The 26,302-nt window shown below is 31.5% G+C and overlaps 3 protein-coding genes and 1 pseudogene across 3 annotated transcripts; 1 reads left to right on the top strand and 3 right to left on the bottom strand.

Moving 5' to 3' along the window:
- Positions 1 to 3,246: 3,246 nt before the first annotated feature.
- Positions 3,247 to 5,210, bottom strand: LOC127250274 (tetrahydroberberine oxidase-like). The gene has a single exon (XM_051273462.1). The coding sequence runs from the start codon at positions 5,131 to 5,133 to the stop codon at positions 3,457 to 3,459; it is 1,677 nt and encodes a 558-aa protein (XP_051129419.1). The 5' UTR covers positions 5,134 to 5,210; the 3' UTR covers positions 3,247 to 3,456.
- A 3,967-nt stretch (positions 5,211 to 9,177) lies between these two features.
- LOC127250179 (fructokinase-2-like) lies at positions 9,178 to 13,690 on the top strand (annotated as a pseudogene).
- A 3,951-nt stretch (positions 13,691 to 17,641) lies between these two features.
- Positions 17,642 to 19,654, bottom strand: LOC127250272 (tetrahydroberberine oxidase-like). The gene has a single exon (XM_051273460.1). It carries the CDS (start codon positions 19,566 to 19,568, stop codon positions 17,883 to 17,885), a length of 1,686 nt encoding a protein of 561 aa, XP_051129417.1. The 5' UTR covers positions 19,569 to 19,654; the 3' UTR covers positions 17,642 to 17,882.
- A 1,402-nt stretch (positions 19,655 to 21,056) lies between these two features.
- Positions 21,057 to 22,944, bottom strand: LOC127250494 (tetrahydroberberine oxidase-like). The gene has a single exon (XM_051273810.1). It carries the CDS (start codon positions 22,911 to 22,913, stop codon positions 21,252 to 21,254), a length of 1,662 nt encoding a protein of 553 aa, XP_051129767.1. The 5' UTR covers positions 22,914 to 22,944; the 3' UTR covers positions 21,057 to 21,251.
- Between the last annotated feature and the right edge of the window lie 3,358 nt (positions 22,945 to 26,302).

The raw sequence follows: 26,302 nt of genomic DNA, 5'->3' as shown, positions 1-26,302 counted from the left end.
ACCACACCACCAGACCATCCCTTACTGGACAGGCCTCACAAGATTTTAACCGTGAGTGACTTACATATAATATAGTACTTTTTAAAAAAGATTATATATATATATATATATATATAAACATCATGCACTTTCAAAACTAAAATGTAGAGTATTTTCATTAACTTTTGAATGTAAAAATTAATATATTAATTGGAGTTCTTAGTATTGATTTACACCTAATCATATATAATGAATAAACAAATCCATATATTTTTGTTCTTCTATATTTTTAAAGATACACACTTATATTAATTCCTTTTATTGTTTTTTTTGGATGCTTCTTGGTCAAAGTTATAGACCAATGGATCAATTGACATAATTGTTTTGGGGATTGGATTGGATTTCCACTATTTATCCAATTTTTTCCACCCAAAAACATCAAATCAAACACCTATTTTTCATTTTTTATATTATACTAAAAATCAATTTTACATTCAAAACATCACATCAACACTTATTTATATCACATCATACAATTATTCAAATTCAAAATTTTTACTATTCAAATCCCAACTCAAAATCCAAACCCCCAAACAAACACACCCTTAATTGACTATGTCTTATATATCCATCTACAACTTTATTTTATTAATTAATTTATATTCTTCTTATATTAATTATTCTATGAAACTGTTCACCTACTGAGCTTGGATTATGGTTACAGTTTACGTAGATGCATGTACACAAGGAGCTAAGCAAGATAAATAAATATTCAAGAGATCGAATGGTAAAAGTTTGAAATGATATTTTTAAAAAAAAAAGGTATTTTCATATTATTCTGCTTCTGCTCAAATGAGGTGTGACTAGATCTAATAAAATTCAAATGCATTCTTCCGATTAAAACTTTTTACATGAGTAATATTAACTATACATGTAAAAAGATATAATAATATTTTAATATAAAAGTGAAAATCAATGTACAAAATTGTGACCTTTACAGGATATATTTTACTAGAGTGAGAATTAAAAAATAAGATTAATAATTAGGTATATATACAAAATATTTTTTGCAATTTTCCGGTCAAAAATATATGGAGCATAACGGATGAGAGCCTTATTAGTTGTGACCACAATTAAGGAATCCGTGGATGTTGTATGGATAAGGCTTTGAAAATTGCACAAAGGTTCTCCGGGCTAAATTGAAATTCCTCGACAATTGGATATTAAATAGCAAAAGGGATATAGGACTAAGAGAAAAGAAAACACATATGCACGCACAGTGAGAGACGACACACAAAGACGGATGGAAGCAGTGATGGAACCAGACGTAAAATATCAGTTTTTTTTAATTGATTCAATATTGTCTTTTTTTTATTTGTCTAAAAAAGAAAAAATTAAGTGTTTTAGAGAAAAATTTAACAAAACTATATATAATTTAATATTATTTACTAAAAAAATTAAATTTTAAAAGTGTAAATCAACAAATAAGCATAATTTTTATTATTTTTTACACTTTAAAATAAAAATTAGGGCGGGGGAGGGGGCCAAATTAATAAAAAAATATATAATTTTATTATTTTTTACACTAAAAAATACATAAATTTTGGAGAATCGAGCTCAGCTGTCCCCATGTAAGTCCGTCCATGGAAGGAAGGGAATCACAGAAATTATGTCTTCATCGACCATCCACTCATTGAGCACCTAGGAGCTTTCTATATCATCTTCAGATCGTGATTTCTCTATCAATTCCCAAGATTGAGATGATAATTTTTTTGTATGTGTTTTTGAGTTTTATGGATTGTGAGTAAACTTGTTTTCTAATTTAGGTATTAATTGAAATTTGAGTTATGAATTTATGAGACGTTGATTTGGTTTTAATTTGATATTTATTGGTATTGAATATTTTTTATTCCCCTGCCATATAAGATTAGAAGTCTTAAATTTAATATTTGTAGTCACGTACTAATTTGAGATTTGGTAGCTATATTGAAAATTGACACCCGTAATTGTATAATATTTCAATTAAAGTAGCTACTTAAAGGAAAGATACTTTAATAAGGAATTAAAATCACTTTTGAATAAATGTTCGTAGGAATATTGCTAAATTGAATTGGATATTTCTAGATCTCAATGTTGTCGAGTCAATAACCACTATGGTCATATCTAAGGTTTTTACTCGCTTAGAAAAATAACTAACAATTGTACCGTGAATGTGTGTAGATAAATAATAACATATTTATTCAATTAACCAATAAAGTGGATTTTTGTCAATTGAACAAATTTTTATATCCTAAATGAAAATTCATGCTTAGGTTAGAGTTCAATCACCATTGGAATTCATTTATCTTTACAATTTAATATATATATATATATTCTTTTATTGTTTGAATTATGTTTCTTTCTTTGTTTATATAGTGCAACAAATCAAACCCCCACAATATATTTAGATAACCAAGTAATTAAATCATTTGCGCATTCTTGTAGTGATGATCCTACTCACCGCTATATTGAATTTTGCATTTGTTTGAGGTGTAGGAACTAATATTATAATACATTTATCCAATTAACCAATAAATGTGATATTTGTCGATAAACAAGTTTTCATATCTTGAACGAAAATTCATATCCACACTAGAGTTCAATCATCATTGGAATTTATTTATCTTTACAACTTGATATATTTTCTTTCGTTGTTTGAATTTTGTTTCTTTCTTTGTTTCGTTTCGTGCAACAAATCAAACCCCCAGAATATATATATATATATATAAATATAGATAACAAAGTCATTAAATTCCTTTGTTCATCCATGTGGCAACGACAACCCTACTCACCACGATATTGAATTTTGCATTCTTTTGAGGCGTAGAAACTAATACTTATCTTGTAAGACTTACGAAAGGCTAGCAATATATTTGAGATTCCACATATACAAATCCATGAAAACAAAACGAGTATTACTTTGTTGCATTTGTTCTCATTACAAATAGATTTAGATTTGTTTCCTCATGGTTGGATTTTTTTTTTTCCCTATATTGGATTTTTTTTCTTCAATATATATATATATATATATTTAAATAGTGGTTGTATTTAATTAATATTTTGTAAGAATTTTTAAAAATATTTTTTAAATAAGATAATTATATAATATAATGATATCATGTTATGTATGAAATATAAGCATTAGATATAATATTGTTTTAGTATAATTAAAAGATTGCTAAAAGAACATATGATAAAATATGGAATGAATAGACATGAATATATTGAAAAGTAAAATTATATCAATTACAATTGTAATCAATAAAAGTTAGCATTATAGTTGACACCACAAAAGACCCATAAATCGTACAACAATAAAATTAAGGATTCTAAATATAAATATCGATACAATAAACTTAATAAAAATATGAAAGAATGTGTTAGTCGGATTATCCTTGCCAAGAGATGGTTCCACCTTCGTTGAAGTAGTAACTCATCTTAGTAATTCTTGCGGGCGCGTCGGACGGGAATGCTTTGCTCATTTCTAAAATAGTTAGTCGGATCAATCATAGTCTTCACTTGAACCAATCTTTTGAAGTTGGATTTATAGTACCTCAATCCCCATTTACTAGCTTCTCTATAGCTAGTTTTGTCGCCCTTGTTGACTCCCAAATCAAGATCCCGATAGTTGAGGTAGCCCAAGCGAGGAGATTTCGAAGCAAAAGGAGTTAAATATCCATAAAAGCTTCTTACCCACCTAAAGGATGCTTCAGATTCTTCAGGGCGTGTCCAATGAGCCAATTGTTGGAATTTGTAGAGGGTTCCAGCTCGATGAGGGAATGGAATTGCCGATTCTGATATTTCATTCATTCTTCCACCGTATGGAACCATCAACAGTTCTGCCATGTCGGGTGCACGTTCCAGCAACAATTTCCACATACCTTCGATACCACTTTTTGGAATTGGCTTGTGTAGGTAATCAGTTTTTGCTTTAAAACTAAATCTTGTGGCTCGAATTGCGCTTGGAACTTCGGGATTTCTGCTGGTTAAGAGCTCCGGTGACTGTAGAACATTGTAACCTCCATTGAAGAGTACAGATTGCATATAGCTAACTTCAAGACAATCTTCCCTTCTCACACCTAACTCCGGAAAGCTTTGTTGCAACAACTCGAGCAATTGATCAATCCTTCCCAGAAACATCGAATTAAAGCTGGCTTGCACCGTTCTTTCTCCGGTGCTGGGGACAGTTATTGTACCAACATTGATTGCGAGTAGCATATCATTGGACATGAAAGGAGCCACGTATTGCCATTTGTGAACAAGCTCTGTTGCATTTTGTTGCAAAGTCCTGCTAACAGAAAATATTGTGACAGTCTCCGGTACCGTTACTAACTTGATCTTCCATGCGGTTATGACTCCGAAGCTCGCACCTCCGCCGCCTCGTATGGCCCAAAAAACATCTTCGCCCATGGACTTCCTATCGAGCATCCTCCCATTAGCGTCGACCATGCGTGCATCGACGATGTTATCGGCAGCAAGACCGTATTTTCTAAACAGTGGCCCATAGCCTCCTCCGCTGAAAAGCCCGCCAACTCCGACCGTGGGGCATGACCCTGCCGGAAATCCAATTGTCTTACTTTTTTGGCCTATAGCATAATACAACTGCCCGTTGGTGGCACCGGTTTGAACCCATCCGGTCATACGCTCGACGTCAATGTCTATATGATTGAGGTTGAACAAATCGACGATAACAAACGGCACTCGGGAGGTATACGAGAGTCCCTCGTAGTCATGGCCGCCGCTTCGAGTGCGGATTTGCATCCCATTTTGTTTGGCGCAAACGACAATGGCAGGAATCTGGGATTCGTGCAGCGGCGTGACGACGACCTGAGGTCGAGTAGTAGGAGACAACATGAATCTCAGGTTGTTTATGGATTTTCGAAGAATTGACAAATACGAGGGCTCGTTGGGAGTGTAAACAACATCGGAAATTCCATGGCTATGATTCTGCAAACGAAGGGACAGACATTGCAGAAATTCATTGTGATGATGACCTTCATGTCGGGATTCAGCAGAAATTGGGAAACAAATCAAGAGAACAGCTGCAACAAGTACTGCGAATAGGGAAAACTTGGAGAATGATCTTGAACCAGTAGTAGTACTGATCATCTTCATCGTTATATAAATATTTCGGGCTTTAGGGTTTGTTTGGTTGTTGGGAAGTCGAAAGAAAGATATGATTGAGGATTAAGGAAATGATCGATGATATGATTTTTTGATTAAAGACTCGTCTCTATTTATAGGTATCTCCCAACGCGTACTTAATTCAATTTATTTAATTTAACTTCGTATTCGATCTTCAATTCAAAGTCGTCTTTCAAATTCAAAACCTTATTATTTGTATAGTTTTTAATTATGACCTTTTCTTTAATACAAAATCATAAGACTACAAAAACGACAAACTACTCCTTCCTTGTCGTGTGAAGAAACTGTCCACAATAATTTATTCAACGACTCGCCATATATTAGACATTTTAATATTAATAAAATAATTTTGTATCAAAAATACTTGTGTACACATTTTTTAAAATTTCGTTTCTATATTATCTTATCATTTTATTTTATTTTATTTATAAAAATACATTATTTCTCCCTATATGATGATATCACTTCTAATCTATTATTTAAATCACAAATCAAATAAAATCACCGGATATATACAGTATGTTGTGAAAGGTTTTTATATTTTAACTATATTCTTTTATTTAAATATATTCTAATTAAAAATATATGTATGTATATAATGTGTCGAAAATACAAATAAATATGGTCATAATTAAGTAGTCAACATCTATATATAGAGGAACGCGTGGATAGAAAATTGAATTTATTTGTCTCAATCAACATGTTAGAATGAATCTTCTCTTTTCATTTGATTTAGTATGTTTTTGTCGAATGTGCATTGACTTAGCCTCGTCTCATGAATCATATCGGGTGTGTTCTTTTTGTACTTCAATAAATTTTGATTTATATTATTTTGTGATGAAATAGTAATTAAATATGTTGGAAATTTTGGCTATGTCTAATTCAACTAGTACTTCGAAAATATAATAGATGTATAACTGTATGTTGGTTTAGTTTGGGGAAGTTTTTCAAGATATAAAGTGAGAGAGTCTTTTGTGTTGAGTAAGTTTTCAGTGTGTGGAAACCGATAGAGACAGGGGAGAAGGGCAAGATAGAGAATTCGAAGTCCTTTTTGTGCCGATTCTGATAGGTATCGAGGTTTAGAATGACACGCCGACCTCCACCTTTACGCGTGGTTACCTCGGAATTTCACACTAAATGTGCTTAGATGAAATCGACACCTCTTAGTCTCACTGGAAAAAGATTGAAGTGGATAGGAGAAAATCGGAAGAATCAGAGTCGATCGATGTTCGAAGATTTGAAGATCTATTCGTCGCTGGAAACTACTGCTCGCCTTCGTTGTTCGCCGCTGTCAAATGCAGAGTGACCGTCTCAATCATTCTGCGCATTCGACATGGTACTGTTAGGGAAACACAACTATTAATTATTTATCCGCAAACGGGAGTTCCCAACATGCTTTCTCAAGTGCAAATGGGGGTATGCGAAACTTGCATATGCATATGCCACAAATGAGAACGGTGTGACTAGATATCGAGACCTAGCCTAGACTCTGATACCATGTCAAATGCAGAATGACTGTTTCACCTAAAAATACTTTTAGGTGAAACAGTCATTCTGCATTCGACATGCGCTATTCGTCGGAGGAAATTGAAATCTCCGGTATCGCACTAGTCACTAGTAATTGAGTTTGTTAGCTCCCTCTATGTAAGCTAAGAGGTTAAATATTGCATACCCAATGAGCCATTTAATTGTTGCATGATTGATAGGCTTTGAGAATGATTATATGTCAATGTAAAGTGGTATAAAAACTCGATGAACATACAATTTTGCATAGGAGAATTGATATGAGTTGAGATGTCTTACAATGTGATTGTGTACATATGTGATTATGCTCTATGTTATGCTTAATTCTCGATTTGTAAATTAGGAAAACCGGTGCTAGGGTAGCTAATGCGATAAATGATTAAGTTGGTGCCAAGCCAAACTCTTTGTTTTTTTTTTTTTTATTATTATTTTTTTATGATATGGGAACTCGCAGTCGCTACCCGAAAGTACGCATCGAACCTAATACCCTACAAACTAGGCCCGACAGACAAGTTACACTAGGCAAACTATGTGTGACAGGTAACCTGAGGCATCGGGGGTTTGAACCATAACATCACGGTCATACGTCCAACCCCTACACCACCAGGCCATCCCTTACGGGACCAGGCCAACTCTTAATTGTATAATTGGGCGATGACAGTGCTAGGCTAGCGTGATAATTTGTGGTTTATGATTATTGTGTTTCTTAATCAGCTTTAACGGATGATACTACTTTTGTACATGTAAAGTTGAATTTTGGACCTTTATTCATTTGATACATATAATAGGGATGAGACTTTTATCAAGCATGCATGACTTTTTAAATTGAATATTGTTCAAAGTTGTGATTGCAAACATTTAACTTTTGAAATACATTAAAAGTTTTGAATATGTGTAATGAACTTCTACAATTGCATGTTTTGGCATACTTGTGGTGCTGGAAAAATATTTGAACATTTTCAGAAAGCAGAATGTCTATACTTGTTTTTATAATATTTTAGCCTTAGCATTGGGCACATCACATTTATGTGTTATGTTGTTCTGGTGTTGGCACATTCTCATATTGTTATACGGGTACTACAACTATTTTTGTCCCATTTTAATTATTTTGGATATATTTTTTTAATAATAACTTCATATAAAATTATTTTAATCTACAACATCAAAACTAAAAAAATTTCACTGTTTTATATTAAGATTATCAATGGTGGTGGCGGCTACACCGTTGAATTAGAAATTCAGCATTATATTGAACAACACATGGTGTGCTGTTTGGCAGTGCATTATATTACTACATACAACACACTGTATATCTTAATATAATATAAATACATCATATATCAAATAACACATGTTATAGTCTCAACAACACATTATGTGACAGCTCACAATATTATTACAGATACAAATACAATACATGAACTAACAACATATGTTATAGTCTCATACAACACACAACAGTTGATTTTAGCACATGACATACTCTTATACAATACAATTGTTATTATAAAAAAAGTATATATCTTTATTATACATAACATATGATGTATATAATAATATCGTGTATTGTTTGTACATATAATTTGTGTTGTGCTGATTTTTCCTAACCATCCCCATTATCAATTGATTGATGTAATAGATATTCTCACAATATATTTTTAAAAAATATTAGTGTTTAAAATAATTTAAAATGTCAATGTACCAACTCTATATTACATTACTTTGACACAATAATTATCTTTATTATTTCAAGAATTGTGGAGTTTTGTTTATATTTATTTTAAACATAGTTTAATACTATTCAGTTTGTATAATTTTTACTAAAAATATATTAAATCAAAATATTATTTTAACTATAATTCAAATAAAAATGTCAATTTCAAATAAAAAAACCGTGTTAATATGTAATTAATACATTTATTATATTTGTTTGACTTCTATGTATATTTTTATGACTTATATATATAAATATTACAAATTGTCATATAATAACCTTTGTATTATCACTATAAAATAATAATAATAAAAAAAAAACTGCGGATTAGCGACGAAAAATTTTGTAGCTATCTGATTTTTTTTTGCCTGTCTGTAAACAAATTCGTGAAGGAATTGACGACGGAAATTTCGGTTGCAATCAGTTCCATTGTGGCCGTTTAGCTACAGAATTTGTCCGTTTTCAATCCCGTATAGAATTCTAGTGACGGGATCAGCAACTACAAATCATGTTCATCGTGTTTTATTTTGTGACGGATCAATTCCATCACAAATAATATATGGATATAAAACTAAATTTCAAACTACAACCGGACAAGGGTATTAAATCAACTAAAACTTTATTATCAATTTCCATAATATAGAAAAATCTTACCGTTACAATCACCAACGCACCTTAGTTAGAGTATACAGTTATACAATCTTCCAATCCAAAATATGAACATTGTTCCAAAAACATAAAAGTCAACAAACTAATGGCGTACCCGAATTGCTATCATGGTCGCATCTAGCCAAGCGTGCGTTGATCTTCTCGAGCTGCTCCATGATATATGGTCATGGCGTAGCCCTCACTATGTTGTGTACGTGCCTCCATCTCTGCCAAACGTTGGTTGTAATCCAGAGTGCTTGGCTTACGACCATCGCTGGAAGAGGAAGTCTGGTCCAGTGGCACTGTCAACGGGAGCCACTCAAGTCCAAAAATTATCTTTTTCTTATCCTGGTGGACCATGAAAAGAAATATCTTATCATGACAATACTATGTTTAGCCGAGCCGAGACATTCCTTTCTCGATCGTACTTATGTCCTCCTTAAATTGGTAAATATCATAAACATTATACTAACCGTTGATATTAATTAACATGGAACATTAATATAATATAAATTGTTTGATGTGCCTTTATACGAGTCGCCTTTGAATTGCAGTTCACGGCCGTCGTGGCAAGTTGAAATAAGTTATAATATTCAACATTCTTGATATGGTTGACAATAATGTTTCCTCCGTACATCCATGCCACAACTCCTCGCCAACTACTTGGACGAGATCATACAAATTTTTATCTTCGAAGTTAGGTTCTTCATCGGGCGCCACATGAAAAGTTACTGGCTCAAATTGTTATGAGCAACCACTTTCGTCATTTTTCTCACCATAACATGTTCACCTAACATAGTTCTGTACAAAACCTTTAGAAGTACATATGGTACTTCACATTATCTATTGATAGGAATATCTTATTTTTACAATGCTTGCACAGACACTGTATACTATTATTGATCTTATAGACCTCCGAACAGTTCATACAATAATTTAGAAGCCGTCAACATCACTAATGAATTTTCTACTTAGAATTTTCTTACACATCCTATTATACATTTGTTCCCTTCCTGGGGTTATGTCTAAATAGTTCCTCACCCAAAAAAAATGTACCAAAAACAACAATAAAGTAGTTATAAAAATACAACAACAATAGCAAACACAAATAAATTCCATCTTAATAATATAACATTGTCCGCAATCAGATCAAAAATATTTTTGCACCATCGTTCACCACCGGCGACATCAATAGCGCCTGAGTTCACTGCCGGTTCGGTTCCCCTTGGGTGAAATGAGAATCGGGGATGGGTTATGGATTTAATTTAAGATTATTCCTTATGCAAATCAGCCGAAAAACAAAATAACTAAAATCAGTTTGTAGTAAATATATTCTGTGATGTATAAATTTTATGTATTTGTAATAAAATTGAATAATATAGAATACAAACATTATTTTTGAATAAAAAATTTGATTAAATATTATATTAAAAAAAGGATCATTATATATTGAATATTACTAAAAAATTTTAAAAAATAATGAACATTATTTTGAATTCTTTTTCTTTTCTCTAAACCAGGTTAGTTTGAAATACTCTTATTTTTAATAAAAAAACTAAAAATATAAAGCTCGGTGAATTTTTATTTATTTATATTGATATATATTTTTCTATATAAAATATAATTTTATATATTTTATAATCACACTAATACCCTATTTTTAATAAACTTCAATAAGTAGATACCAAAATAAGTAAAAATATATATAAAAAAATAACCAAACATGTAGAATTTGTATGTAAATTCTACATATTGTAAAAATATTATAAATATTTTTTTAGAAATCAAGATAAATGGTTATTTTCAAATCAAATCATTAATGAATTCTACATACTGTACAAGTATTATGAATATTTTATAGAAAACAGGATAAATGTTTATTTCAAATCAAATCAAATCATTAATTATACATCAATTTCTTTATAAAAGTATATATTCTAATGTATTACTTCCTTTATATATTTATATGTTTCTCCCTCTTTTATATATTTTAACTTATTTAAAATATAATTAGTAAATAATTATTATATAATATAAATGATTATAAATTAAATTAAGATAACTAATTAATATAATTATGATTTAAAAAATTATTGATTATGAAATTAAAAAATGTGACTAAATTATAATTATTTTTTTCTTTGAAAAAGATAAATTATATGTAACAAATAAAATAACAAGATGCATTGAGAGACAATTAAGCCAAATTGAATGTGATTTTTTCATTTGAAAAGATCAAAATTTTTTAAAATATAAATAAAATAATAATAATAATAATAGATATTATATATATTTCAATCATTTTCAAGAAATCACAAAGCTAAATAACTATAATGGACTAAATAATGAAAGTAGTTAATGAATTTTAACCAATAAAGATTAACATATAGTTTCCTATATATATATTGAGTAAATAATTATTATTTTATTTAGATAACACCTTAAATTATGATTATGTATATAATAGTTTTAGATAAATAAGTTTTAATTTAATATTATATTTTTAACAATTCAAAAATGTTTACAATATTACATTTTAAATAATTATAATTATTATTAAAAATATATATAAAAAAAACAGTATATTGACATGATATATATAATATATGTACATTTTATAAAAAATTAAAAATTCAATAAAAATATTATTATATTACAAAAAATAAAATTAAAATTATTTAAATAAAGAAACAATAATATATTGTTGTAACAGGTATAAAACTTATTTTAATTAATTATATATAAATAAAGAAACAATAATATATGGATATATTTTTTATTTCTAAATTCAATCCAATCCATATATATATTATATATAACCAATTAACTTATCCACAATTTACAAGTTACACAAATCTCCAATGCATATGTGTATATATATCTAATCATCGTCGTCGTTCAAATATTAATTCATCAAATCTGATCAATACATTAACAATGGCGGGCAGCGCACCTTACTAGCAGCAAGGAAGGCAGGGTGGTGTGCTTCCGCGAAATGCTAATCGACTTCGTCCCGACGGTGTCGGGAGTGTTGCTGGCGGAAGTGCCGGGTTCATAAAGGCGGCGCGCCGGCGAACGTGGCGATAGCGGTGGCGCGTCTGGGCGGGACGGCGGCATTCGTCGGAAAGCTGGGGAATTCGGCGAGATGCTCGCCGGAATCCTGACGGAAAACGGCGTGTCGACGGCCGGCGTCCGCTTCGACGGCGAGGCCCGGACGGCGCTGGCGTTCGTGACCCTACGTGCCAATGGGGAGCGTGAGTTCATGTTCTACCGGAACCCTAGCGCCGACATGCTTCTGACCCGCGAGGAACTGGATCTCGGGTTGATCCGATCCGCAAAAGTGTTCCATTACGGGTCGATAAGTCTGATCGTGGAGCCGTGCCGGTCGGCGCACCTCCGGGCTATGGAGGCCGCCAAGGACGGCGGCGCGTTGCTCTCCTACTACCCTAATCTCCGCCTGTCGCTATGGCCGTCGACGGAGGAGGCGCGGCGGCAGATTCTGAGCATTTGGGGGACGGCGGAGGTGATCAAGGTGAGCTACAAGGAGCTGCAGTTCTTGACGGAGAAGGATGATGTCAGCGACGAGACGGCGATGTCGATGTGGCACCCGAGCTTGAAGCTTCTCCTCGTCACTCTCGAGGCGAGGGGATGCAATTATTACACTAAGGTAAGCATTCGAATTTTCGATTTGAATTTTGTTAATCTGATTTGAAATTTGAAATTTTTTATTTTTTTTAAACAAATTGAAATAATTGAAATCCCAATCAAATCAAAAAATTTGAAATTCTAAACTTTTAAATTTTATTATATGATATTAAATATTTTATTTGATATTCAAATTTATATCTATTTTTTTTTTAATATAAGAAATGATTCTTATTTCTTTATGTGATAAATTATGCAACTTATTTTTTTTTTCAATTTTTTTTACTAAAAAATCAAAATGTTTATATTTATATTCATTTTTTGTAAAATTCGTTCCTAATTAAATGGACATATTTCATAACGGGTGGAAGTATATATTATAAATAAGAAAAAGTATATTAAAACAAAAAGACTAATTTTGAGTTTTTATTATTATATAGTATTATTTATTTTTATTACAATATTAAGTGTATATAATAATTAAATTTATCAAAACATTATATTTTTCATTGGTTCAGATTTTTAGTATATCAGATCAAAAAATTCAAATTTGTAAAATATTCAATCAAAATCAATTTTATAACTCCAAACCAAATTTAAATTTTAAATTTGATTGGGATCATATTTTCGAATTTACGATGTTTTACATACTATCCTATACTATACCATTATATATACATATGATATGCTACGATTTCTTTAATTCATCTGTTAATTAACTAGTTATGTTTAATTAATTTGTATGTTTGTTAGAATTTCCATGGAAGTGCTGGCGGATTTGCCGTAAACACGGTGGACGCTACCGGCGCCGGAGACTCGTTTGTGGGCGCTCTCCTGACCCAGATCGTCGACAACCAGTCGATTATTGATGACGAAGCAAAGCTCAAGGAAGTGATCAAATATTCGTGTGCCTGCGGAGCCATCACCACCACCAAAAAAGGGGCAATTCCGGCGCTCCCGACTCACGGGGAGGCCCTCGCCCTCATCAACAATTAATTATTTCTTATATATATATATATATATGGAGTGCAAATAATTGAGTCGACTATTTCATCTTAATCATAATATTGTATATATGTGAATAAGTTGATATCATGTTAGTTTGTTTGGGGAATGAGAACTCATCGTCTATTGTTTTCGATTGTAATGATTGGCTGTTTATTTAACTTTGATCTTATAATAAATATGATGATTTAATAGTAGAGTAGAGATAATATGTTAGCATTTTTGTAGTTAAATTCACTTTTTTTTTTTTTGTTAGGGACATAATTAAGAATGAATTACTACGTGAGTTTTTTTAAAAAATATGTTATTTTTTTTTGTAGTTGTTAATTTAAAAAATCTAGTTTTTAAATATATAATATAAGTGAAATTTAGAATTTATTTATTTTTCTAACTATATCTCTATATTTTATTAGTTTTGTTTGATTTGAATTATTTAATTTAGATTTGTGTCGTTTCGGTTGAAAAATATGGGGCCATAATGAGGCAGCAGAAAAGAAGTCGGATTGAGGAATATCTCTTCGACATACGAACGATAGTGCTTCAGTGTACCCGTATCATTCCAAAAGTAAAACGACTTATATTATTTCGAAGTAACATCACAAGCAAGATGCGCGAACAGAGAGAGCAAATAGTTGACAGTGAGAAGAGAAGAATGTGTAGACTTATTTGTATATTGGTCGGTTAGGATATCTAGAATCATATCTATTAAGATATGATATCAAGAGTCACGTCTCATAAGATATGATCCCAAATTTGGATATGAAAGTTAATTTAAAATATGACTTATCTGTTTGGTATGGATAGAATTTTTTTTAGATTTCTCTATCTAACCGTGAGCTCACGGATTGGGTCCGACGTCTGATCCGAATTCGCAACTCGATTCGGCACATAATTCAGTGACATGGATAATCATATTACCTATCTATTTCTCACTCACTATAATTCGGTTTTGATAATAGGGTAAATAATTAATTATTATTTGATTTTCAAAATTCTCAAAACGAGAACTCCTACAGCTAGGTTCGGTTCATATTGATATTTTAAAACAATCCGCTTTTCGGATTGATTCGGATTTAGAAAATTCCGAACTGAAAATTCGAATGTTTACCTATAATTGTCCCACCAACATGCAATCTTAATGCTGTTGGTAAGGCATCGTCAGAGGGCAAAAAGTCGGGTATGCAACTAAAGCCGGCAAAATAGGTACGATCCAAAAATTATATTCGAACACGGCACAGAAAAACTGTGCTAAGGTCTAAAAAAATAGAGCCGAAAATTTTCGGATCGTACCTGCCACGGCATGCCAATAAACCGGCCTGACCCGATTTTATAAATTAAATATATTCAAAATAAATAGTCTTATAAATAAATTAACATTAAAAATTGAAATATAGTTTAATAATTGAGATTTTGTTATTATCAGTAGGTTATAGGTTCAATTCCAATATTTATCATTTAAAATTATATTAGATTTATTAAAAAAATAAAATTAGGTTGTGCCCGGGCCTGAATTCCTAAGCCTGACATCAACCATGTGCTTTTCTAGACCCAAAATAAATTGAACGGGTCGGGTTGTTGGTTATCTACTAGATTGAATTAAGATCACACCAAAAAATTCGAGGCAAATTTTAGGAAGAACAGAACGAACAATACTCTGTTTTTGTGTTTTATGAGATTCACTCACTTCTTACTAATGAAAAATTACAATAGATAAAAAGAAATGAAACTAAATGCTCAATCCTGGAACTGCTAGAAATGGTTAAATATTCAAATGTACCAATTATGTCTCAATTACTCCTACCATTAATCACAAAATTGAATATTTTTTTTTACCACACTAATAATATCCAAAAATCAGAATTATTTCAGCCCTTTGGGGGCAGCGATAGTTTGATGTGCCGGGGGTAGCTATTTTCAGCCGCTATGTCAAGGATCATTGTCCACCGATTGTTTTTTCGGCAGGCAATTTTCACGCTGCCGGTGAAATATTTTTGGGGCAACAAGTTGGTGTGAAAGGCATTCCGCCACCTTAATTTATTATCAATTTTCAAATATTGACGCATACTGTCTGTGAAGTTTTTGGGCAGTACATACACCCAATCAATTGACCATCATATCATCAATCTTATCCCGATTGAGCAGGTGATATGATGCTAATTGCCATTGCTTGTGACATCAAAATACTTAATTTTTTTTTTTTTAGGTGAGAATGGACAATCGATTATTGAGCATGTGAACCGCTTCACTGCTCAGTATGACAAAAAAATATAGTGATTGTTATAAACTTAAAATATATTCTCTATCACTGACGCGCGCTGCATTCATTTGATACTTTTGAGCATATAATTTTATTTTCTGATCATGAGAAAAGAAAATGAATAGTACTCTCTATGTTCCACTTATTATGTCCATATTCTCGTTTCTATTCGTTCCACATCTCATGACAGTTTTTGAAAAATGATTATCAATCTTAATGTCATTTCAAATTTTCTAATTTAATTTTTTTTAAAATTTTAATTAAACTAATTAGTTATCTTATATTATAAGTTAATTATTTTCACTAATACATTTTTAATTATCTACTAATTATATTTATTCTAAATTCTCGTGTCTACAGTGACTAAGACACCCAACGAGGGACGGATGGAGCATTAAATAAATAATTATGACCAAATTAGTGCGATTGGTGAACTTATAATCGGTAGAGTGTGTTTACTCGTAAGATTTTGAGTTTTGGTTTTTTGTTTTGAATAATAAAATTTTGAATTGAAATAATTGTTTAATGTGATATAAATATATATTAACGTGGTGTTTTGAATGTAAAATTAAATTTTGGTGTAATAAAATAAATAAAAAATAAGTATTTGATTTGATATATATATAAAAAAATAAATTAAAATACTCTCTCCGTCCCATAACAAAGTATCTATTTTTCCATTTTAGTCTATCCCATAACAAAGTATCAATTTTTTTTAGTAACTGTACTATCTACCTAACATTACAAATACCCTTATAACTTACAATATATTACATAAATGTCATTACCTTTATATCACACGTACTAATAAGGTTATTTTAGTCATATTTCTACTTTATTCCTACTATATTCAAATATAATATTAATATTTTTAAAATTACGTGAAAAAAATAAATATTTAATTATGGGACGAAACGAGGGAGTAATAAAATTAGCGGTAAAATCAAACATGCAAAAAACCGAGCTATTTTATGAGTTGAAAGCCAGCAAACACCTTTTCGGTCAGACTTGCCACAAACGATTTTGACATAATTTATAGGCTAGCCGTTGACTTGAAAGTTTATTCAACGCGGACAGCTTGTACATCTAGTTTAATGTATCTTATGTGTATTTTGTAGTTTGTTATTTATTTATTATATTATTGAATATAATAATCTTCACTCAATATCATCTAATCATTATTAGATTAAAAACAAATAAATTAGTTAGCTCTTGACATTGCTACTACACAAACACAACTCTCAAAAATATATTTTCAAAATTATTATTAGATTAAAAATTACAATTATATCAGAAAAGTGATTCAACTACGACAGTGTCATGGTTGAAAAAGAAAACACAATGTCCTTAGAAATGAAATCAAGAATCAACAGATGATCTTTAGCTTTCTATCGCACAGAAATGCAGTGTAGGTCACCCATATCTGTAGGGAAAAAAATAATAATAATAGCACCGCGGACAGCCCGGAAAAAAGAGGTGCGAGGGGATGCCCCGACCTGGTGACATGAATTTGATTGATGTGGAACTGAGCATGATGTCTAAATGAATTGAATATAGTAAGCTTTTGGTACGGGCTGTGGTGTGAGTAAGGATAGTCAAGATGCTGATATATATTTCTTTTAATAAAATTGAAAGATTGATAAAAAAAAAATATATGGTAAAAAATGCAAATGAATAGACCGTGAATATATTGAAAAGTGAAATCAAACTAATTACAATTGTAATCAATAAAAAGTTAGCCTGATAACTTACACCACAAAAGGCGAGAAAATCATACAAGAGTACAATTAAGAAATCTAAATCTAAATATAAATATCGATACAGTAACCTTAATAAAAATATGAACGAATTTGTTAGTCTCAATATATAAAGAAGAATCTTCCTTGCCATGAGATGGTTCCACCTTCGTTGAAGTAGTAACTCATCTTAGTAATTCTTGCGGGCGCGTCGGACGGGAATGCTTTGCTCATTTCTAAAATAGTTAGTCGGATCAATCATAGTCTTCACTTGAACCAATCTTTTGAAGTTGGATTTATAGTACCTCAATCCCCACTTACTAGCTTCTCTATAGCTAGTTTTGTCGCCGTTGTTGACTCCCAAATCAAGATCCCGATAGTTGAGGTAGCCCAAGCGAGGAGATTTCGAAACAAAAGGAGTTAAATAACCATAAAAGCTTCTTACCCACCTGAAGGATGCTTCGGATTCTTCAGGGCGTATCCAATGAGCCAGTTGTTGGAATTTGTAGAGGGTTCCAGCACGGTGAGGGAATGGAATTGCGGATTCTGGAATGTCACTCATTCTTCCACCATACGGAACCATCAAAAGTTCTGCCATGTCGGGTGCACGTTCCAGCAACAATTTCCACATACCTTCGATACCACTTTTTGGAATTGGCTTGTGTAGGTAATCAGTTTTTGCTTTAAAACTAAATCTTGTGGCTCGAATTGCGCTTGGAACTTCGGGATTTCTGCTGGTTAAGAGCTCCGGTGACTGTAGAACATTGTAACCTCCAAAGAAGAGCACAGCTTGAATATAGCTAACTTCAAGACAATCTTCCCTTCTCACACCTAACTCCGGAAAGCTTTGTTGCAACAACTCGAGCAATTGATCAATCCTTCCCAAAAACATCGAATTAAAGCTGGCTTGCACCGTTCTTTCTCCGGTACTGGGGACAGTTATTGTACCAACATTGATTGCGAGTAGCATATCATTGGACATGAAAGGAGCCACGTATTGCCATTTGTGAACAAGCTCTGTTGCATTTTGTTGCAAAGTCCTGCTAACAGAAAATATTGTGACAGTCTCCGGTACCGTTACTAACTTGATCTTCCATGCGGTTATGACTCCGAAGCTCGCACCTCCGCCGCCTCGTATGGCCCAAAAAACATCTTTGCCCATGGACTTCCTATCGAGCATCCTCCCATTAGCGTCGACCATGCGTGCATCGACAATGTTATCGGCAGCAAGACCGTATTTTCTAAACAGCGGCCCATAGCCTCCTCCGCTAAAGAGCCCGCCAACTCCGACCGTGGGGCATGATCCCGCCGGGAAACCAATTGTATTGCTTTTTTGGCCTATAGCATAATACAATTGCCCGTTGGTGGCACCGGTTTGAACCCATCCGGTCATACGCTCGACGTCAATGTCTATATGATTGAGGTTGAACAAATCGACGATAACAAACGGCACTGGGGAGGTATACGAGAGTCCCTCGTAGTCATGGCCGCCGCTTCGAGTGCGGATTTGCATCTCATTTTGTTTGGCGCAAACGACAATGGCAGGAATGTGGGATTCGTGCAGCGGCGTGACGATGACCTGAGGTCGAGCAGTCGGAGCCAACATGAATCTGAGGTTGTGTATCGATTTTCGAAGAACCCACCAGTATGAAGAAGAAGAAGAAGAGTCATTGGGAGTGTAAACAACATCAGAAATTCTATGGCTGTCATTCTGCAAGCGAAGGGACAGACATTGCAGAAACTGATTGTGATCACCTTCATTTCGAGATTCAGCAGGAATTGAGAAACAAATTAAGATCGCAGCTGCAGCAAGTACTATGAATAGGGAAAACTTGGAGAATGATCTTGAACCAGTAGTAGTACTGATCATCTTCATCGTTATATATATGTATCTATTTAGGGCTTTAGGGTTTGTTTGTTTGCTCGAAAATCGAAAGAAATATATGATCAAGGATTAATGGAATGATAGATCGATGATGTGATTTTTTGATTCAAGACTCGTGTCTATTTATAAGTATCTTCCAACGCGTATACACACACTTAATTTCGTATAAATTCTTCAATTCAAGGTCGTCTTTCAAATTCAAAACCCTATTTATTTTAATGACCTTTTCTTCATTACAAAATCATATAAAAACGACAAATTTTTCTATCCTTGTCGTGTGAAGAAACTGTCCACAATAATTTATTCAACTACTCGCCATTGATCTAATTTAAATAATATTATATAATAATGTGTCGAAAATACAAAGAAATATATATGCTCATAATTAGTCAACATCTATACACAGAGGAACGCGTTGATAGAAAATGGAATTTATTTGTCTCAATCAACGTGAGAATCTTCTCTTTCCATTTTATGTAGTTTGTTTTTGTCAAATGTGGATTGACTTAGCCTTGCATCATGAATCATATAGGGTGTGTTCTTTTTAAATTTTATAAGTTTTGACTTTTTTTTATTTTTTAGATGAAATAATTATTAATCATCTAAAAAATAACAAAAGTTTATTGAATGGGATGTTTAATATATAAAATAAGTGTATTGTTCTTCGAAATAATTGGTTTGTTCACCATAGAATAATTATCTATAAATATTATTTAAAAAAATACAATATTAACATAATATATAATATGAAAAAATTTCAAAAAAAGTAATATTTTATACTCAACTATTGATTTTTTTTTTTTTTTTGATGAATAGAGTACATATATTATGGTTTTTTTAAAATAAAATAAAAATCCTAAATCAAAGTTTGGTTTAAAAAGGGTTTGTTCTCCCAATTTCCCAAAAATATATTTTTTTAAAAAATTAATATATTATATATTTATTATTTTTATATACCTTATATAATTATCTATATCTCACGTAAATATATAAACAATTTTACTAAACAAATAGACCCTAAACCCATAATAGTTTTCAAAACTACTTAAATTTACTAAATTTGAGCTCATTACCTACAAGGTAAATGGTCCTAAAACTAAAAGGAGGTCCAATACTCCTTAAATTTAACTTCTCAACAAACAGACCCTAGTCTTTTAAATCAAACTTTGAGTTATAACTTTTTTTTAAAATCCGATATTATTATTATTATTATTATTATTATTATTATTATTATTATATGTATATATTGTAGATTTTTTTTAATATTTATATAAATCATCTCACTCAAAAATAAATTGGGTGAATGAAATTTTTTGCATTTGGTTTAATCCGAAATAGAGTTAGGATTCTGTAAATATTTTTAATGAAGTGTGAACCTTGGATGTAATATTTTTTTAGTGAAAAATAAATATTTAACTTAATGAACAATTCATAAATATATTGAAAAACAAAATTATATCAATTAGAATTATAGTCATAACTTTGTGAAATATGATGATTGGCACCACAAATCAACTACATATAAACCATACAACAATACAATTAAGAAAATATAACTCTAAATATCATTGCAATAATCTTAATAAAAAAAAACATGAATGAATTATTCATAGTTGCTACGAAGTAGTGTCTTCCACAACCAATGATGGTAGCATCGCCATTGAAATAAACTTTCTAGAAATTCTTGCGGCCAAGTCCGACAGGAATACTTTGCTCATTTCTAAAGTAGTTAGTCGGATCAATCATGGTCTTCACTCGAACCAATCGATTAAAGTTGGATTTATAGTACCTCAATCCCCATTTACTAGCTTCTGTATAGCTAGTTTTATCTCCGTTGTTGACTCCCAAATCAAGATCCCGATAATTGAGGTAGCCGAGGCGAGGAGATTTCGAAACAAAAGGAGTCAAGTAACCATAAAAGTTTCTTACCCAACTAAGGGATGCTTCAGATTCTTCGGGTTGTGTCCAATACGCAAATTGTTGGAATTTGTAGAGAGTTCCAGCTCGATGAGGGAATGGTATTGCGGATTCTGGAATTTCATTCATTCTTCCACCGTATGGAACCATCAACAATTCTGCCATGTCGGGAGCACGTTCCAACAATAACTTCCACATACCTTCGATACCACTTTTTGGAATTGGCTTGAGTAGGTAATCAGTTTTTGATTTAAAACTAAACCTTGTGGCTCGAATTGCGCTTGGAACTTCGGGATTTCTGCTGGTTAAGAGCTCCGGTGATTGTTGAACACTGTAACCTCCAAAGTAGAGCGCAGATTGAATATAGCTAACTTCAAGACAATCTTCTCTTCTCACGCCTAACTCCGGAAAGCTTTGTTTCAACAACTCGAGTAACTGATCAATTCTTCCCAAAAACATCGAATTAAAGTTGGCTTGCACTGTTCTTTCTCCAGTACCGGAGATAGTTACCGGACCAGCACTGAGTGAAAGTAAAATATCTTTGGGCATAGAAGGCGCCACGTATTGCCATTTGTGGACGAGCTCTGTCGCATTTTGCTGCAAAGTCCTGCTAACAGAAAATAATCTTATAGTCTCCGGTACCGTCACCAATTTGATCTTCCATGCAGTTATGACGCCAAAGCTCGCACCTCCACCACCTCGTATGGCCCAAAAAACATCTTCGCCCATAGATTTCCTATCGAGCATCCTCCCATTAGCATCAACCATGCGTGCATCGACGATGTTATCGGCAGAAAGACCGTATTTTCTAAACAGCGGCCCATAGCCTCCTCCACTAAAAAGCCCGCCAACTCCGACCGTGGGGCATGATCCCGCCGGGAAACCAATCGTATTGCTTTTTTGGCCTATAGCATAATACAATTGCCCGTTGGTCGCACCGGTTTGAACCCATGCGGTCATTTGTGCGACATCAATAGCTATATCATTGAGGTTGAACAAATCGACGATAACAAACGGCACTGGGGAGGTATACGAGAGTCCCTCGTAGTCATGCCCGCCGCTTCGAGTCCGGATTTGCATGCCATTTTGTTTCGCACAAACGACAATCGCAGGAATCTGGGATTCCTGCAACGGCGTGACGATGACCTGAGGTCGAGCAGTAGGAGCCGACATGAATCTTCGGTTGTTTATGGAATTTCGAAGAATCGACAAATACGAGGGCTCGTTGGGAGTGTAAACAACGTCGGAAATTCCATGGCTATGATTCTGCAAACGAAGGGACAGACATTGCAGAAATTTATTGTGATCAATCTGCTGGGATTCAGCAGGAGTTGGGAAACAAATTAAGAACAAAGCTGCAAGAACTATGAAAAGGGAAAATTTCGAAAATCTTGAAGTTGTTATCTTCATCATCATCATGAATTAATGTGTTTAATTTATTCGATAGAATGATGAGATTTTTGGGGTGGGACTATTAGGATATCAGCTCATCTATTTATAGTGATGAGTGACCAAACAATTGTAGAATTTCACGATCACGACATTAGGCGTAATGGAATTCTTGAAGTCAAAGTCTTGGCAGCGTTGCAGAAATTAAAAACCCTAATTTATTACTTCTGACCTGTTCAGGCATATCTCCTCTTTTTTTCCATTAAAGCGGAATCAACTCCTGGTCATACACGAATATATTGCTTCTAATCTTATTCAAAGTCTTTAGTAATTATTACAAATCAGCTCAAACGAAATATTCAATAATAATAATAATAATAATTCAACTCCATGGGGATCGATTTCAAATCTGATGCAGTCATCCAATGCTTTAGTTCAATTAAGCACCATATGATTTGGAGGGTTTGGATTTTCGATGAGTAAAATTTTGAATTAAGATACTCCTCCCTTATAACGTGGAAGATATTTTGACATTTTTTTTTACTTTATGTAAAAAAAAAAAATAATTATATATATGAAGTGACATATCTGTAATTTAAATAAAAATTAAATATATTTTGATAATATATAATTATTTTTACTTTTAAAAAAAAAATAATACAAAAAATATTGTTGAGTGAAATAAACAAAAATAGTAAAATAAAATATTATGAACGAAGGAAGGGAGTGTTTCTTTTGATGCGGCATCATGTTGATTTGGGAGATCAGTATTTTCTCTAACAGCACATGCTCTTAATGCAGTTTTGTGAAATAAAAGTATGTGATATATGTTCATATTTAAGATTTTGGGGTTCTATGAAAATATGGTATGTGATATATAAGAGTATGTTATGTATTATTAGTTCTTATGTTATATTTATATATATATTATTTTTTATAATGTGGGAATCCGCCGCCGCTATATGTAAGTGCGCACTGGATGAACCTCCGACCGAACTTAGTACCCTGCGAACTCTATTTATATTTATATTATATTATTAATTCTTAGTGTCTCGTTTACTATAGACACGGGAATTCAAGAGGAGTATAATTTGTAATAATTAAGAATGTATTAATGAAAATAATTATAGTATAATAAAGATAATTTTAGATAAAAACTAATTAGGCTAATTAAAATTAAAAAATAAAATAAAATAAGATTAAAGTGTATAGTTCTTTTTCCGAAAAGTAACATAATAAGTAGAACATACAAAATAGACACGGTAAGTAGGATGGAGAGAATACGTATTTTTTATAATAATATTGTATATTTTCTTTTAACATACGATGTGATATTCAGCATGTAACCGCAGTTATTTTGACCCCAAAGTCATTGTATATTCTGAATACAAAATTACTTTTTAGTTTAATATTAAAAAATAAAAATATATTCCTTCCGTTCCATAACAAAGTATCCATTTTTCCATTTTAGTCTGTCTCATAACAAAGTATTCATTTCCTTTTTTAGTAATTGTATTATCTACCTAACATTACAAATACCCTTACAACTTACAATATATTACACAAATATCATTACATTTATATCACACATAATAATAAAGTTATTTTAATTATTTCCACTTTATTCCTACTATATCCCAATATAATACTAATATTTCTAAAATTATATGAAAAAAAACAAATTGATACTTACTTGTAGGACGGTGGGAGTATATAAATTTAATTTGATAAATTTGCATATATATATATATATATTGAGTAATAAAATATAGTTGAAACTCCACGGATAAACAAAGAAAATTTTCAACTTTTGATACCATCGTATTTGCATCTTTGTATTAAATTATTTTCGCTGCTTAATTACAATTTTAACTGATTACCATCCCTGTTAATTAATTTAATTTTGTTTATCCTGCTCCACCTAGACGATAAGTTCTTTTTTTTTTCTCCTTTTATATTAAAAAAACAAAAAATCTATAAATTTCTATTTCTATTTTTTATTTTTTACATAAGTAGTACAAAATTTAAGAAAAAAAAATAACATTAAAGAATAGAATACTTCTAATTTGAAATATCATGTAATAAAATATAGTCATTAGAAGAAACTATATAAGTACATAATACAAAATTAATGATAAGTCTCATTAAAGTAAACGGTTACCTTTCCATAAAGATTTTTGGAGTTTTTTTAATTTTGTAAATAACAATAATAAGAAGAAAAAAATATATATAACAATAATAATACTAATAATAATAATACTACTAATAATAATAATAAATAGTCAGTGCTATAATGTTGGTGAGAGAAATAAATATTTAATGTGATATTGTTAAAATTATTTATATTAATTAATATATAGTGCCAAAAACTTTAAATATATATGTGTGTAAATAGAATATTTTTTACATTAGTGGCCATCTAGAGTGGGTTCAGACTTAACTCACTCCCAATTGCCATCTAATGTTCCTAGGTCATACAAATATTTGGCTAAATTTTACAAAATCTAGACTTTGTTTCACGAAATTGCGTCAAATTTTTAAAACTGCATCAAATTTTCTCGTGGTTTCATAAACTCTACGTCTAACCCCCTCAGTGGTCTTTATTTAACGGTATTTGACTTAAATGCGCTTAAACTGCGAATAAATTTTAGAATATCAATTACAAAAAAATAATATATTTGTAACGGAATTCCGTCCCTAAAGTTCACGTAGCTAACGTAATTCCATTCCTAATTTCGTCTCTAATGTCGTTAGTAACGGAAAAAGTAGATTTAGAGACAAAAACGTTTTGTTACAAAAATAATATTTTCTTGTAGTGCAATTTCAAAACCTCTAAAATTACAAATATATTTATTTTTTATATATTTAGCCTAAAACAATAGTAAAAATAAACTTTTTAAAACCTAAGAAAAATAACTATTTTTTAGTATATTTACTATTTTTTTAGCCTAAAGATAAGAAAAATGAATATATTTATAATTTTTAGGGGTTTACAAATTGAGATTTAAAAATTTATTTACAGTTTGAGCTCATTTATGTCAAATAGCGTTAAATAAAGATCCTTGAAATGATTAGACGCAGAGTTTATGAAACGACGAGAGAGTTTGACGCAATTTTAGAAGTATAAGGGATTTGGCATAATTGTATGAAACACCGATAAGTTTTATACAATTTAGTCTAAATATTTCGTTCAATAATTATTATTATTAAATATGAGTAATATTCCATTCTTCCACTAGTCAATTTTCTATCTGTCATTTTAATCTGTACAAATTAAAAAAAAAAAAATTTAAAAAAAAAATAATTATCAATTAAATATCAAAATATCTTTACTTCTTTACTTTTCATACTACTTTTCAAAGGTAAAATAGAGATTATATTATTTTTTTACACTACATATCTATAAAATACTTTTGGGA

This window comes from Andrographis paniculata, unplaced genomic scaffold, assembly GCF_009805555.1.
Source record: "Andrographis paniculata isolate CXL003 unplaced genomic scaffold, ASM980555v1 Contig37END, whole genome shotgun sequence".
Classification (NCBI taxonomy): domain Eukaryota; kingdom Viridiplantae; phylum Streptophyta; class Magnoliopsida; order Lamiales; family Acanthaceae; genus Andrographis; species Andrographis paniculata.
The sequence above is the reverse complement of the archived record's forward strand: the minus strand, read 5'-3'. Positions and strand labels throughout refer to the sequence as shown.